The following is a 17,430-nucleotide window of genomic DNA, read 5'->3' as shown; positions in this document are numbered from 1 at the left end:
ACAGGCTCCAGGCTCTGAGCTGTCAGCACAGAGTCTGACGCGGGGCTCGAACCCACGAACCATGAGATCATAACCTAAGTGAAAGTCAGACACTTAACCAACTAAGCCACCCAGGCACCCCGGTGGTTATTTATATTGTTTGTTACTAATGAATGTTTATATTAATATCTGTATGTAATTCAATGTTAAGTCATAAATTTTTGTAAATAAATATTAGACAAACTAAAAGGAGAAATTTCTATATATAAAAGTCAAACGAAGTAGAATATATTCTAAATCTATTGTAAGGCCATATAATGCGAGATTAAGTAACATATTAAGATATAAGTTTAGCAAAAAAAATTTATAGTAAGGGTCTAAGGAAAACTTGTTTCATTTAAAGTTCCTGAGGTAAGATTCTAACAATACACTTCAGTATATATGCTGAAACTGGGTATTTTAAAAAGAGACTGTGATTGAAGATACCTTCCAGAGCATTATGCTATTTTATTATTGCTATTTTTTAATTAAAGTTGACATACAGTGTTATATTACTGCCAGGTTTACAACATAGTGATTCAACAATTCTATATATTCTATTTATTTATTTTTTTCAACAATTCTATATATTCTATTTAATGCATGTTTTAAAAAGTTTATTTTGAGAGAGAAGGGAGAGGGAGAGACAGAGACAGAGACAGAGAGAGAGAGACTGTGCGCACAGCAGAGGGATAGAGAGAGAGGGAGAAAGAGAGAATCCCATACGTGGAGCCCAACTTCGGGTTTGAACTCCTGAACCGTGAGATCATGACCTGAGCCAAAACCAAGAGTCAGCTTAACTGACTGAATCACCGGGCACTCTGCTATTTAATGCATCTTAAAAGTTACAAATCAAACTTTATTCAATCACTTGAATTTCTGAAATTAAGGCTGTGAAAGCAGAAATGCTGGTCAACTAATCAGAATAGCATTTCTACTGAATTTACTGACAAACGTTACTCCCTTTTAAATAACAAAATTACACAAAATATTTCAAAGAAATGTGCTCTCTGACTTAAAGAGGGGAAATTTAACTGTTTTACTATTCACTTATGACTTAGCCTACGATCTTGTGTTTCAAAATTTAAATCACAACTACAGACTCACTACTATAAAACATTCAAGTTACTGAACTCAAGTGAAAATAAATAAATAACCTCACAAGGATCCTGGTACTGACCTCAACTGCATCATATCTTGAACCTTTTAGTTTTTTAGGTAAGCAGAAACACAATTAGAAATTTATAGCAAATCATACCCTATACATGTGCGTAACTGCTGTATTTCTCAAGGAGTCTAAAACCCGAACTGTTTTACCAGGATAGTTTCATGCTAAGGCATCCACACTCTGATTTCTGACCAACCACACAAATTTATAGAACACTGCCAAAATTGAAGGTGCCATCAGGAGCCTTGGGACTGGGAATTCCAGTCACAATTCAAACTCCTTAATACTCACTGTGCTCAATGAACCCTAATTTTAATAGGGTTGATCAAAATAGGGTCAATAATTTTGCTTTAAAGACTCAACTGGATGAAGCCGAAGAGAAAAATCATATCTAGGGATTTAATCTCATTATTTATTCTAGTTAAAAACCACTTTTCAATTTCTATAGTTTGAAATAAATTTTCTATCAAATAGTTGATACACATGCCAATAAAATAGATGCTAATATATCACCTAGAACCTCAAAACAACTCTGGTTTATAGAAAAATCTGATAAAGAACACAACATTGCTATTTAAATTAAGATGTCATCTCTATGAGACCGAGATAATTGGTTTTAATATTAACATTTCTTTAGATGACTGATATACATTTCAAAGTCTATCTAAATCCCTGAAGAAATATTTGAGGTTGTACTTCAAAAACCAAATGATGATAATAATATGCTTCTTCCAGAAAAACCAATTTTAGCCTATCATTTCCAAATGATAAACAGTATTTCTACCTAAGGTTGGGGTTGGGGCAAGGAGGGGAAGAGTGTTAGACATAGAAAATTCTGCAAATTTCCCATGCAACTAATGTTCATACTTCATTATTTAGTTGGTGCATAGATGCCAAAGCCTTAGTAAGATATGAATCTTAAACAATCACACTATTCCAATCAAACAGAAAATGTTGCACAGGTAAAATATGTATTCTTCTTCTTCCCTTGTCCCACACCTGAACTTGCAGAAAAGTTGAATTTGAGGATAGTCAGATAAAATTAAATCAACATGTTTCTAATTTTGAGTAGTTTAGGATTTCTTCTTCTCCTGACTCAGAGTTTCCAACCTTTTCAAAGGTAATATTGCATTTGAGGCAAGCAAACATAAATGACTGTGCAACAGACTGTGGAAGGTGAGTGCTTAAGATACTGTAAAACTTCACTCTGCCAGAAAGCTGTTCTCTTTTCAGTCCCAATTCTAACCACGTTAGCTCTGAGAACACCTCCAAATACCCATCATGCACATGTTTTCCTATTTCATTAACTAGATGGCTATAGAGAATATGGATACAAATGAAGATGCTTACAAAAAAAAAGTGGGAGAAGATTTGATTCAAACAATGATAAAAATTTGGAAGTCTGCTGGAATAACATTCATTTCAAGGAAATGATACAACTTCATGGAAGTGGTCTGTTTCAGTCCTTGGTATCAGATGACGTATTATCAAAACTCTCAATGGGAAAAACTGTCAACTCTATTATTTTCTACCACATTATGCCCGCATACTTGCTTCAAAGCAGCTCTGGAGGGGAGAATCTATGTTTTATCTTTATTGATTATCTGCTACCTAAACCAAAGAATTTAATTTTGAACTTTGGCCACTCAAATCAATCAGTGCTGAAAAGAAATGTTGTAGGCTCAGCAGTACTCCTATTTTCAGTCATATGGGTTATAAAAAGCTTCCCTATTAATTCATGGAAGAGCAACCTCACATACAAATTTTGAAAAATAAGTCAATATAGCATGTCACCTTCTCCCATTTGGAAAAAAAAATTATTACATGAAAAAAATAATATCACAGAAACTAAGTTTCACTCTGAGGATCACCAACCATTCTACACTGTTCTACTAACTACCACCTCCCACAAAGTCCTTTAGATGAAGAATTTTTAAATCATTTTTAATTCAAACACAGGGTTCACTTAAACACCACTGACTATTAAAGATATATCAGGAATTTAAAAATTATAGTTCACATGTTTCGTGCCAGGCACTATGCTGAGTATTTGAATTACATACACCTCTGTAAGTCCTCACTGCAATCCTAGGAGGCAGGTAATACTACCTGCACTTTACAGATGAGAAAACTCAAGTTCAGAGAAGTCAAACAAGTAGCCCAAGGTGACAATGCTATGAAGTGGCAGGACAAGTCATAGTTTGACTCCACAACCATTATTATGTTATATTGTATTAAATGCACAGAAACTGTTTGCAATTTCTGAAACTGTTAATGGGGACTGGGTATTTTCAGAACAAAAACAATAGTTTATTATTGTAAAATATTAATCCTGGGGCTTCGCATATATCAGCTCATTTATCTTGAGGAGGAAAATCTAGTTAATGATGGAGATGCACAATGTATTTTGATGCTATAACTTGTTCAAAAGCATATTTTAATCATTCTGAAAATGAGTATTACTTCAAGAACGTAATGGTTGTGTTCTTCTTAATTAATAGATGTTAGACTAATCGGTCATTGGAAAAATGTTATAAGTTTGGAATTTTAAAAATTGCATCACAGCAAAGACAAATATGTGAAGCAAAAGCTATCCTCGTTCTCTGCAGCCAAAGATCACCAGTGCATGTTCAGGCTAAGTTGAGAACCTACTTTTACCAGAATAGGAGAAATAAAATGTGTTTGAATAGCTTTCACAGAACTTTGTGTAATCTCAAACACGTTAATGTGCTAAAATAATAAGCAAAAGGAAGTGTCTGGAACCAAGTCCTGTCCTGTCAAAGTGAATTTCAAATCTTCTTTTGTGATGGGAAAGTTAAACATTGAATGTGCTGAAAATGTAATGGTTAGTCATGTTTATGCTTTCAAATCAACAATGATAAATCAAATGGGATCAGCTGACCCCAAGTTCAAACAAAACAGAATCTAACATAAAAATGTATTTAAAGACATATTAATAGATGTTTGAATACTTGGGGTAACCAAGTGAACTACACCCTCCTTGGGAATACTTAATGATGATTATATTATCTTTTCTTTTTTCAACCCGAATGAATAATCAAACACATGAGTTAAATCAACGTACTTTAGCAGTGGTGGAACTGAGAGACTGGAAAGAGACATTATGGATACTCCTCACAGCAATATAATTAAGTATTTGACACCATTCATAAGCTGCATCTGAAGAACAGCTCTATGCTACTAGAAAAACAAATTCCAGCCTTTTCACAGGCAATAAGAACTTAGCATGCAAAGGACAAAATCTTGGTTAAGGAAGCAAGCAAGAAAGCCCTCTTCCATAAAGTAACTCAGTGACCTTTGGAAGCTTAGAGGATTTATACTAGTGTCACCAACATGAGTGATATATTTACCTATTCTAGGGGAAAAAAAGTTTATTATTTTCAATACAAAAGCTTATTAACAAGGTATCCTTAATAACAGAGTAAAACTTGATCTTGAATCCTTACTCAACAAAGGGTATCACCCTCGACAGTCAAGGTTTAAAGAAGACTGGCGTTCTTTTGTCAACTATGGTGGTTGACTACCCAATGCTGAATATTCCAGAGACTTCCAAACACCTCACCAATTCCTACCTCTTTTCACTTCTTATTCTGTAGGGACAGCCATGTGAGGCAACTCATTTAAAATTTTCAGGCTTACACCATACAATCATCGTAAGAAAGGAAGAGATTTTAGATGCCTCCTACAAACTGTTCTGCCATAATTACAGAAGTGGAAGTAGTTTTCCTCAATCACAGGTGTTAAGCGTCTCATCTGATTTACACTTCATAGTCCTATGCATACTAGTTGTGCCACAGCTATTCTAAAACAGAATTTCCAGGATGAGAAACACTGATACTGAGATTATCAATAAATTATTCTGACACAATTATTTAAGTTATTTGTTGTTCTTTTTTCAGAATACAGTGAGAGGCAGAAGACAACTGACTGTACCAGCAATAGGATCATTGGTCTGGGGTTTTGTAAGTAAACTACTAAAAATATATCCCATTTTAAAAGCAAGGAAGCCCAAGAAAAATGTTATATAAAAATTAAGAGCACACTGTGATCTCATTAATTATATCATTAATTAGTTTAAAACAAAAGATACTCTAATTTGGTTTAGTGTGTATTTCTTTGAAGAAATATGAGTAACATCTTTTAAAAAATAAATACATTTTAATAGCTCATAAACTATAACTAAAAAGTCTGAGTCTTCAAAGATATATTTTCTCTTTCATGATCTTCCTCATGAATTGCTTCCTTTTCAACTTAAAGTTGTTGATTAGTTCAAAACAGCAAAATAATGAAGTCCTTCTAAAACGTTCCTTTTGTTTCCTGTTAAGCCATTTAGTTGAGCGAAGGGCAACTAAGCAACTGCTTACCTGTATTTATCAGGTAAGAAATTTCAAGGGATGAAAAAGATTAATTTTTCACTTGAAATTACCGTTGCCTCACCCTTCCTGTACAGCTCAACTAGGAACATGGCATCCCTTCCTATGGCTGGTGAGACGACTCCATTATAGTGGTGAGTATCCCTTATACAATATAGTATTAACAGTTTCTTAACCTTTTGTGTGACACATAATGTTAAAACTTCGTTTTAAATAATGCTAGGTATTATATTCTCAAGGATGTCTGCAGTATTTGAATTGTCATCATTAAAGATAAAGTATGTTAATTTAAAGTGACAGAAATTGAATCATTCTGAAAGGAGCAGGGGAAGGACATAGACATGCACTAAACCTTTTGTCCCTGAAGCATTACTATGGATTCTGGGACATTAATTAATTTAAAGCACATGCTGCTGAGTCAGTACCTGCCAGAAATCCTGATCAGAAGATGAGAAAAAGAAAAAAAATGGACATTGTTTGATTATATGAACAAAAACTCCAAAATCAAATATACACATCACAAAGTATTACAACATGTAAAGGACTAAATTTAAATCTGTAATAAAATCACTGACCACCTGGAAACAGGAAATGAGGAATACATAGAAATGTTTTATATATTATCTGCGAGGTACAATAAAACAAAAAAAACCAACAACTTAATTCCTAGTCTCCCCAAAATGAAAATACACAATTGCAGAAAACATCACAACACTATAAAAAGAAAATACATGAATAATAATGTTTCTGAAAGAAAAGGAAAACAAATATTTCATTTTTTTGTCATGGGGATTCAAAGCATTTCTTTAATTAAGGTTTCCTATTAGGATGTCTCATGGATATATTTTTGTTAATGTTTGTTTTTCAGAAAAAGAGAGAGAGGGGGGAGGGGCGTGCGCGTGCGCGCGCGCGCGCACACACACACACACACACACACACACACACACACACACACAGAATCTGAAACAGGCTCCAGCTTCGAGCTGTCAACAGAGACCGACACGGGGCTTGAACCCACAAACTGTGAGATCTTGACCTGAGCCGAAGTCAAAGGCTTAACCAACCGAGCCACCTGGGAGGTCCAACATTTTTAAACTTCACAGCAAATCTGTTGCTTTACCAGCCGTATTAAAATATGAGCAACCAAACTCAGATTAGTAACTACTCTGAGGAAGATTTCAGAATGACGACTCAGAAACAAGTCTCCTGCAAAATTATGTTGCAATAAATGAATTGCTATTCACATTAGTGATAAAAAGCCAGCCATCAATGGCATTTTGATGAAGAAGATGGCATTTGATGAAGAAGTGTAGGTTAGCTGATTTAGCCAGGTACACCACAGCAAAACATCTTGATATATAAAACTGTTTTAAAGACTTTTTTTCAACAAATAAACTTTACTGGCTGTGAAATAAAATTTGACTCAAGCTTACCATACTTTTCAAAACAAGCTTAGCAGAATGATAAAAGCTCTTGCCTAGAAAATATATGCTATTAGCAATTTCCAAGCCTAAAGCTAGGATTGATGTGACAGAGGCCCAAAGGATTTTACAACACAGGGGTGAGATGAATCACTGTGCACAAAGGACGGCTCAGATATGAGAAATCAGAGGTCTCTCTTCAGTTGGTGGACTAGCTATTTAATCCCAGACAATTGCTTCTTATAGAGAGCACAAAGAGATTTTTATAGCTGATTTAGTTGTCAAGGAAAGAAGCATGGAGAGAGCAATTATGGAGAGGATATGCTACTCTGTAGCACTTTCATACAAACCAAGGAAGGAGATAATATATACGACAGGAGCTAACTCCTTTTATAAACTGAATAAAGGGCTCAAAGTCATGGAAGTAACTATAACTTATAGAGCCAGACACTTTACCACATTGTCCTGATTTTACTGAGAAAGTAACTGATACTCAAGGGAGGTTAAATGGTCTCTTGCCCAAGATTACCTATCAAGTATGTGGCTGAGTCCATACGTGAATGTAGGATTGTCATATCCAAAGTCACACTGTTTTCTTCATCCTGGGCTAATACACACTAAGAAGTACAGCAATCCATAATGTATTTTTCAGTATACTTACAACATCTACTAATTATTTACATACAACTGTCAAATACCTAGATGCTCAAAACGGAAATCCTTTGGAAAATATTTCAGATGCCAAAGTCAGATTTTCTTAGGGCTGTGGTATGTTACAAAAGAACTAAAATTGCTAATTTATAAGAGAGAAAATTGAGAAAATTATTTAAAGGTAATTTAGAGAACTTTGGAATGAAAAGAAGGAATATGAACAAACAGACTAAAAATAAAACCGAAAACTACAACAAGGTATCAAAGGATTTCTTGAAATGCTGAATCAGAACCTTGGTGATGAAATTACATTCTAAAGTTTTGCTTGTTTAAAGACTGAGTATAATGAGTGGCCCTATTCAAATCATGCTACATTTAACATACAACCATCAATATTGAGAATAAGTTTAGTTTGTAACAGAAACATTATTTTCTCTAAAATCTTGATGACAATAAGCCAAGATCCAATTTTCCAAATATATATAATAGTGCTCACTTTAAGGGATCATTTCAAATAAAAAGAAAAAAATACAGCATTTTTCAGAATGTCAGTTGGCATTCATGGCATAAGAGTAAATAATGGAGCAAATAAAAATGAAGATGAAATTCTGACTTCTAAATTTAAGTATTAAAATTTGCATACTTAATTTTCTTTCTTTAAAAACACTATCTGGTTTATCAGGTTAATATTAGTTTCTAGCTGTACTTTAGCAAAGGAGGAAAAATTAACTTCAAAAAGAAAGTGAATATCAAGTTTTTTTGTTTTTGCACAAATGGCATTTAGGTAATAAGTACTTGACAAGACAAATTTCTATTTACAAGTAGATCATATAGACAAGCTGGTTAGATATATGAAAGGTGGCATACCACAGAGCTTCAGACAGTGAGCTCTGAAGCCACACTACAAATAAGGAGTCCTGCCTCTCCACCACTTACTAGCTATATGATCTTAGATTAAAAAAAGAAAAAAAGTTATGGGGCACCTTGGTGGCTCAGCTGGTTAAGCGATCAACTCTTGATTTCACCTCAGGTCATGATCTCAGTTTGTGAGACTGAGCCCTACATGGGGCTTTGCACTGACAACGAGGAGTGTGCTTGGGATTCTCTCTCCTGCTCCTCCCCCACTCACACTCTCTCTCAAAATAAATAAATAAATAAATAAACTTAAAAAAAGGGCTAAACCTTAGGGGTGCGTGGGTGACTCAGTCAGTTAAGCACCCGACTTCAGCTCAGGTCATAATTTTATGGTTTGTGAATTTGAGAGCCGCACTGGGCTCTGTGCTGACAGCTCAGAGCCTGGAGCCTGCTTCAGATTCTGTATCTCCCTCTCTCTCTGTTCCTCCCCAGCTTGCACTCTGTTGCTCTCTGTGTCAAGAATGAATAAAGATAAAAAATAAAATTTAACTTAAATTTTTATGTAGTTCCTTATTTGTAAAATAATGATAAAACTAGTAAGCTATCTAAATGAGTAGCTGTATGGATTGACTTATATGTAAGCACTTAATAAAAAAAAAAGCATGTAGCACGTAATAAACACTCAGAAAGCCTCAACTATTCTTTTTCATATAGTTATTGGTAATCCTGTAGGAGACAAATAGAGTCAAATAGTTTTCATTTAGAGAATTCACTTTATTATAATTTTTTTAAAGATTTTATTTTTAAGTGGGGCTTGAACTCATGACCTTGAAATCAAGAGTCACATGGCTCTCTGACTGCACCAGGCAGGTACCCCTACAGAGTTCACTTTAAATAGCAAAAATAAACCAGTGACAACGAATGAGTATTCATATGTTAATATGATTTTTAAAAAGGGCTAAGTCTTCAGCCCTAAAATAAGTGTGTGGCTTTGAAATATTTGTGAGGAGCTTCAGTCTTCCAGGAATTGAAGTACAGGTTCTCTGCTATCTGAAAGTCTGCTTCATACTATTTCTCCTTTATGGAAGAACTATGCTAGTAAACTGCTTTTGCCAACTGAAAAAAAATTCAGAGAGGATTTTTGCTTTTATGAAATGGTAATAGTTTCTTGCTTTATGCCAATTCAGCTTAATGAAAGCTTTCATAGGAATGCTCTACTTTTACAGAGTGGGGGAAATCTGTGTACTCTCAGAATCTACTATGCTTTTTTTAAAGCAAGAATTTCCCTATTAAAAGAGAACACAGGTGATACACTCTAATGATGGGATTGGTAGGACAAATAATAACAGATTAAAAAAAACATGGAGGAAGAACAATATAATTCTTTCTATATATTTGTATTTATTAATAGAAAAACTTGAACAAATATATCAATTCACCAAGAATTCACTAAGAAACCTGACTAGTTTCAAATCCTTGGAAACTGAGAGAGAGAGAGAGAGAGAGAGAGATGTGCCTAATTAACAATGCAGATTTCATAACATCATAACCTGCTATATAAATCTGAGAATTAAAGCAGTTCAAATAAATGTGAGAAGATTCATCAAACTCTCATCCCATGGGAATTTCAGTCCCTCCCCTATTCTACTTTACATTTCCTTGATCTGGAATACATTTCACTGTTAGAAGACAGGAAAACTCCTTGCATAACTTACTATGCATGTCAAGAAGTTATACTATACTTGCCCTACTCCAGACTAGTATCTTATCTATGATATGAAGTAAATAAATAATTCAAATAAAGCACTAAGAGTATTAGGTTACAGGGAAAAAATGCGCCCTCATTCCACTTAGGAAACCAAGATTTTCCCCTAAAAGGAATGGTATTTTAAAGTTCATTTATCAATATACTTTACAGAACTTTTACCTAGTAAGGAATTAAAAGCATTGGTTATATTAAAACCACAAGAGACTCTTAAATACAGAAAACAAACTGAGGGTGGATGGGGTTAGGGGAGAGGAAAAAGTGGGTGATGGGCATGGAGGAGGGCACTTGTTGGGATGAGCACTGGGTGTTGTATGTAAGCCAATTTGACAATAAATTATATTAAAAAAAAAAACTTAACCCAGTAAGCAATTAAAAGCATTGGTTATATTAAAGCTTTGATCTTTTTTAAGTTTATTTATTTATTTTTGAGAGACAGCATACATTGCTCACACGCATAAGCAGGGGAAGGACAGAGAGAGAGGGAGAGAGGATCCTAAGCAGGATTCTTCGAGCTCACAGCACGGAACCCGATGCAGGACATGAACTCATGAACCTAAGATACCCTGACCTAAGCCAAAATCAAGAGTCAGATGCTTAGCAACTGAGCCACATAGGCACCCCTAAAGCTTTGATATTTAGTTATGGCTCCCATCTTTTTTTTCTGCTGATAATTTTTTTTTTCCTGTTATTAACACTGTAATCAGTACTTTCCTTTCTAGGCTTTGACCATACTTTTATCACTTTCACTTGAATGGGGACAATGTCATTATTTTTTTCTTTTGGACAATGTTATTTTAATTTGATGTAAGATACTTTTCTGTTCCATGTGTACAAATATTCTTGTAGGTATCATAAAAGAGATAGAAATAAAACACATATTAACTCTTATTCCAAACTGGAGACATTCTAAGGGGACTGTAATTACAAATAATGAAAAATGTGGTCCAGCAGCATGCTTTCTTCTGAATTGTTCAGGGAGTGGCTGGGGAGAAAAGGCAACTTGATAGGGAAGAAAGAATAAAAAACCTATTTTTTGAAAAAGAAAGAGATGGTGGAATGAAAACAATGAACAATTTAGTTTCAAAGGGCAATTCATTGTCACTTAAAAAAGAGTATGAACTTTATAAAGTTTTTAGAAGAGAGATGATGATTATGTCAAAACTCTAGAATAGAGATATTCTTTGCTTAAGAAACAATTTTACCTACACTATGCGTTTTTCTATTGTAACTTTAAAATATATATATGGTGGTGTCTGGTCATGAGAAAGTTGTCTATCACATACAACAGGAACAGAAACTACAAAACAATTTCTATCTTTGATATGCTGAGGGAAAAAAGGAGGGGTAAGAGAAACAGGAAAATACAGGGTATAACCACTTAAGCCGCACCAATAAAAAACAGCAACTAAATCATGAAAATGAAAGAAATATTTGACGACTTTGTAATATAAAGTCTCCATTTAGAAATGATGTTTTATTTTACAGACCAATTATTACATAATTTAAAAAAATAAATCCAGAAAAAATATAGTTTCATTAAAGAAAAAATCTAAAATTCATGAAGTAACTGCATTAACAAGTCACAAGGAGAATGCACACACGTTGCAGGGGGAGGGTGCATTTTTTAAATCTATGATACCTCACACTGAAACAAAAGGCAGACTATATTTTGTACTACCATCTATCTGTATAATAGTCCTAATACATTATAGTGATTTTCAAATATCTTTTGAGGTATCAAATATCCTTTAAGAATCTGAAGTTTCAAGCTGTGAGGCCTTTGAACTTTTAAAACCTAGTCTGAACGTCTTTTAAAATATCACTTATCTACAAAGCATATTCTTAAAACAAAGGGACACTGACTATAGCTTCTTTATACAAGGACTATGTAAATATATAGTTTTGAAATGCATAAATTATGCAAATGCCAATAATAATGTATTTCATGACTTTTCTACAAAGTAGAAATTGCTACTAAGAGTAAAGGATTAGTGTGCATTAACATTAGGTAGTGCTGAGGTCTGGAAAATGATCCTCCTCCAAATTCAAAAGCTGCTTAACCAAATTCAGTTTCACTATCAGTTGAAACAGGAATGTTTCCTTTACTTCTTAAGAGCATTTACTAGTCAAAGAGAAGGAGGAGAAAAGGAGATAGGCACCAAAGGAAGAAATAACTATCCAATTATTTCTCATTATCATTTAGGCCTTATTTTTATTTTGCAATAAAATAAAAATACGTTGTACGAAAGTCAAGCACAAATGAGAAAACACCCCCAAAAATGGTACTGTTTCTACATTTGTTTTTGCTTTCAGTGACAAAAAAGGCTAAAGTGCAATTCAATTAAAAGGCAATAAAATAAGGCAGTGTTTTCTACTGGTCAAATGATGTACTTTTATTAAGTGGTATATTAAAAGTTAAAACAATGAGAGGCGCAGATAAGAAGATGGAAGTAAATCCTTCTCTAAGTATTCATAACCAGTTTATCTCTCAAGTTAAAAAAGAGAGACACTCTCTACCCTCCCCTGCTCATGCTGCCTCTCTCTCTCTCTCACACACAAATAAATAAAACATTAAAAAAAATAAAAAATTAATAAAAAGAGACCCATTTAAACATCAAACCTAGTTTAAAAGGAAATTCCTCTAGGGCATTGGCTTTGTACTAAATCTGCATTAAATTTACTGTAATTATGGGGCGCCTGGGTGGCTCAGTCGGTTGAGCATCCAACTTCGGCTCAGGTCATGATCTCATGGTTTGTGGGTTTGAGCCCCGCGTCGGGCTCTGTGCTGACAGCTAGCTCAGAGCCTGGAGCCTGTTTCAGATTCTGTGTCTCCCTCTCTCTCTGACCCTCCCCTGCTCATGCTGTCTCTCTCTCTCTCTCTCAGAAATAAATAAAACATTAAAAAAAATTTTTTTTTTAATTTACTGTAATTACTACATAAATCTGTTTTTTCAAGAAGAAATTGTCTTAGGATTTATATACTATGGAAACTGCTACTTAAGAATTAAGATATTCTGAGTGAGAGAATAAGAGACATAAAGACCTAAAGGAAAATAATAAGATCAACAGTTGAATATGATCTTTATCATAAACATCAAGTGAAAGACTTTAAACATGGTAAAAGTTCCTGGGAAAACTCCTCAAGTGATTAAACACTGTATGAATGTTGTATTCCTCATGATGCAAGGTTTAAAAACAGCAAAGAAACGACTTTCTTAAACTTCATATGAAATAAAAGACCATTCATCAGGACATAAACCAGAGGTGAACTCAGTTTAAAAATCCTATTTAAGAAGCATAAGTTTCATTCCAAAACTAGACCTTCAGGATATATTTGATGGAAATGAACACAGTATTTAAATGAAGTACCTGGCAGAGGGGTTAAATATGCATATCATAACGTGGATAAAGGGGAATTCTGTGCACTCTTGGCTAGGGGAGAAGCCGGCTGGCTCAGTTCTACACTCCCTACGTGAGTCTGCCATTCTTCTACTCTCTTTTAGAACCAGTTCCCCTGGTACCATAAAGTCAACTTTCACATGCCTGAATTTCATACAAGTCATACTTTCAAACCTTACACACTGAGATCCCTAAATCTTGCCTTTCCTACTCCCATTTCAGAATTTGATACTTCAGAGCACAAACATTTGCACTACAATGTGTCACAAAGTCTACCTTCCAAACAAAAAGTACTGCCATCTTTGTCTCTACAGCAAGGTGGACACTCAAATACTTTAATGTTGTGCTGCAGTTTACTTTAGTTATTTTATAAATATAAATGGAAATCCAAAAAATGCAAATGACACTAATGATAGGAGATGTAGAGCTCATAAATTTAATACAGTTGAAACAAGGTGGAGCTCATTGGTCATGCCCAAAGCTACAGAGTTTTAGCATCAAGTGGACAGTTATGGGCTGAAATGAAAAAACTAAAGAGCGTGTATGAAACATGAATGACCACCAGGGATTTTACATTTGGGAGATCTCTAGGAATGGAAATTTCCCCCATAATACGTAAATTTGTTATTCAACTTACACATATTCAACTTCTTTATGTTTTCAGGTTTACTTATATACACACAATGAAGGACAGAATTCTCGTGCTACTCTGGATTCCTTCAGTGACCAAAAACTGATTTGTTCAACTGATTTTGTTATAAAATATTACTGACTTAATGAGTCATATCTCCAAGGAATATGTGATTTGACTAGTTGACTTTTCCAAATCATCAAATATTTATTGGTCACCTTCTGTATGCCAGCTGAGTGACACACAGACAGAAAAGACAGAGACCTGACTTGCCAGAGAGTGAAATCAGACCCTGCCATCAGTGTCTGTAGTAATCCTTCCCATGGGTATGGTATTCGATTATACATGAAGTGGAGACACCAAGGATCAGAGGGAAGACGTGGCTGTCCAAAAGCAGAGCCAGGACTCTGAACCTGTCTCCTAACATTCTAGTTCAGTGCTCCTTTTGACCATTCTTTCTTTTAGAATATGTGACTTTAAAAAGAAGATACCCACAGAGGGAGGCAGGGGCCACGTGAATGGAAAAGGTAATTGTTAGGCTGGAAGAAGCCCTGATATCTCTCAGCCCTGAAAGTGGCCACTCATTCTTTCCACTGGTGCAAAAGATTTTAGCATTTGTATCTTCACCTTACAAATACATAGAATTTTAAGTAATAAGCAGGATTGGGACGCCCTACATGATTAGTTTCTACTAACCCTGACCTCCACCCATTTAGACCCTCTTGTAATCCTGCCTTTTCCAGCCACTGCATGATTTTCCTTCTGATTTCCTTCTCTTTACGCTTTGTAAAGCTATGCCGGGCTCTCTCTTCTTTCTGATGTGCTTTCTTCCTCCTCTTTAAAATTGACCTTTTACTTTTCTTTCTGACCCTGTGTAATATTTTCTTTTTCTTTTTGTAGAAGTCAGCCTGAAAGGGAAAAACATGTTTAACTGACTGCTTTGAGATAATAAAATTGAATGTTTTGTTTTCTATATTTAAGAATAATTTATTATGTGATTTATCTGTGCATAAAATGAAGAACTGAAAGTAAATATAATGAAAATGTGTATGTAAATTTAGGGTGGTCTTCGTAATCATTATAAAAGCATTAGTAAAGACTTGTATCATTTTCTAGTTAGGATTATTGCTATATATATCATAGTTTGAAGAAGGTGAAATCAAATCAGTGTTTTTATAAGAAATGCAAATGTACTATTGGGGGGCTTGTTAAGCTTCATGGTGGCAACTGAATTAAAATGCGAATCTCAACATACACTGAATTAGCCTTTACTATATATAGCAGGCTCACCATGAGTGTTACTTTACATGGAAAAATGTAGAGAAACCTTCTGCTTGACTTTTTCTGTAGAAGTATATGAAGGCACTTACAGGCCTTCCAACCTAAAAAACATGCTCTTTTGATAAGATAAGTAGTCATTCAGAAATTTCTCACAAATAATTCTAGAGGAACTTTAAAATCTTCTTAGTAAACAACAGGATATATATGTTAAGTGTCATAGCTCGCTCACCTTCCCATCAAAGCGTTTTATTGTATACTGATCCAGACCCAAGTCTATAAAAGAGAAAAAAGCAATATTTAGTCAATGATTATAACTCAAGTAAAACATATGAAATGACAGCTCTCTGTCATTTCCAATCATTCAATTATATATATAATGTTTAGCCACAACATTAGTCAAAGGCTATGGGAATGAAAAGTTTTTCCCACTTTCAGACTTAAAGTTTAAGTGCTAAAAGATCCAACCTTTATTTTACACATGAGAAAGTAAGGCTCTGAGAAGATAAAAAGTATAAAAATTCATGTGCAAACCTGTTCATCAGTAGAGCCAAACTAGAACTCTACACTCTTTCAAGAGTGGGCTGTTTTCATTACATCAATGTACTATATTACCTTTAAATCAGGTGAAGGATATTAGTTTAATCTGAATGCATAATTTTTTGTTATCAAGTTAAAGAGAGAATAATAGCACATCAAAATAAATTCTGCAACATGCCTAAACAGATACAAATAGACAATCTTAATATTACCTTTTTAAAAAAAAAATGTTTATTTTGAGAAGGAGAGAGTGTGAGGGAGGGGCAGAGAGAGAAGGAGAAAGACAACCCCAAGCAGGCTGTGTCCAGTCAGTGCAGGGCCCAAATTGGGGCTCAATCTCACAAACCGTGAGATCATGTCTTGAGGTGAAATCAAGAGGTGTATGTTTGACTGAGCCACCTAGGTGCCCCTAACATTACCTTTTATTTATTTGTTTGTTTGTTTTTAAAGTTTTATTTACTTTTTTAAGTTTATTTTGAGAGTGAGGGAGGAGCAGAGAGAAAGGAGGAGAGAGACAATCCCAAGGAGGCTCCACGCTATCAGCTCAGAACTTGATGTGGGGCTCAAACTCACAAACCACCAGATTGTGACCTGAGCCAAAGTTTAATCCCAACTGACTGAGCCAACCTAGGCACCCTATTCATTTAATTTGAGAGAGAAAGAGTGCAGGGGAGGGACAGAGAGGGAAGACAGAATCCCTGGCAGGCTCTGTGCCATCAGTGCAGAGCCCAAGGTGGGGCTAGATCCCACAAACTGTGAGATCATGACCTGAACCAGAATCAAGAGTTGGACACTTAATCGACTGAGCTACCCAGGTGTCCCCCTAATATTACCTTTTAAAGTTGGGCTAAGTAACACATATTTTCTTTGGAAATGCCGAGCATTGAGCATCAGATTCTAAGCACTGTGAAAGATATAAGTAACTAAGTATCCTTAAGGGCAGGGATTATTTGTCTTTGCCCACTGCTTTATCCCGGTGCTTGGCATAGTGCTTGATCAATAAATAACTATAAAAAAATTAATGGAGGGGGTGCACCTGAGTGGCTCAGTTGGTTAAGTGTTGGACTCTTGATGTCAGCTCAGGTCATGATGTCAGCTCAGATCTTGCAGTTCATGAGTTCAAGCCCCACATCAGGTTCTGTGCTTACAGTATGGAGCCTGCTTAGGATTCTTTCTCACTCCCTCTCTATCTTCCACTCCACTCCCCCACTTGTGCTTTCTTTCTCTCTCACAATAAATAAACTTTTAAAAAAAACTAATGGGTAGGATATAATCCCTGCCTTGAAGAGTCACAATTTAGTTAGAAA

General features: G+C 35.0%; 1 protein-coding gene across 6 annotated transcripts in view; it reads right to left on the bottom strand.

The window, feature by feature from the left end:
• Nucleotides 1–17,430, bottom strand: part of MICU1 (mitochondrial calcium uptake 1) — a 195,528-nt gene that overhangs the window by 121,166 nt on the left and 56,932 nt on the right. For 3 of the 6 annotated variants that reach the window (XM_039255573.1, XM_039255570.1, XM_039255574.1), the window contains exon 4: nt 15,816–15,859. In XM_039255573.1, the coding sequence (XP_039111504.1) occupies nt 15,816–15,859 (44 nt within the window). Of the gene's footprint in view, nt 1–6,005; nt 6,018–15,039; nt 15,214–15,815; nt 15,860–17,430 lie in introns of all 6 variants that reach the window. The other 3 variants (XM_039255569.1, XM_039255571.1, XM_039255575.1) reach the window with 2 other exon arrangements.

The sequence above is a fragment of the Hyaena hyaena genome, unplaced genomic scaffold, assembly GCF_003009895.1.
Source record: "Hyaena hyaena isolate Hyena2069 unplaced genomic scaffold, ASM300989v1 scaffold_531, whole genome shotgun sequence".
Classification (NCBI taxonomy): Eukaryota; Metazoa; Chordata; class Mammalia; order Carnivora; family Hyaenidae; genus Hyaena; species Hyaena hyaena.
The sequence above is the reverse complement of the archived record's forward strand: the minus strand, read 5'-3'. Positions and strand labels throughout refer to the sequence as shown.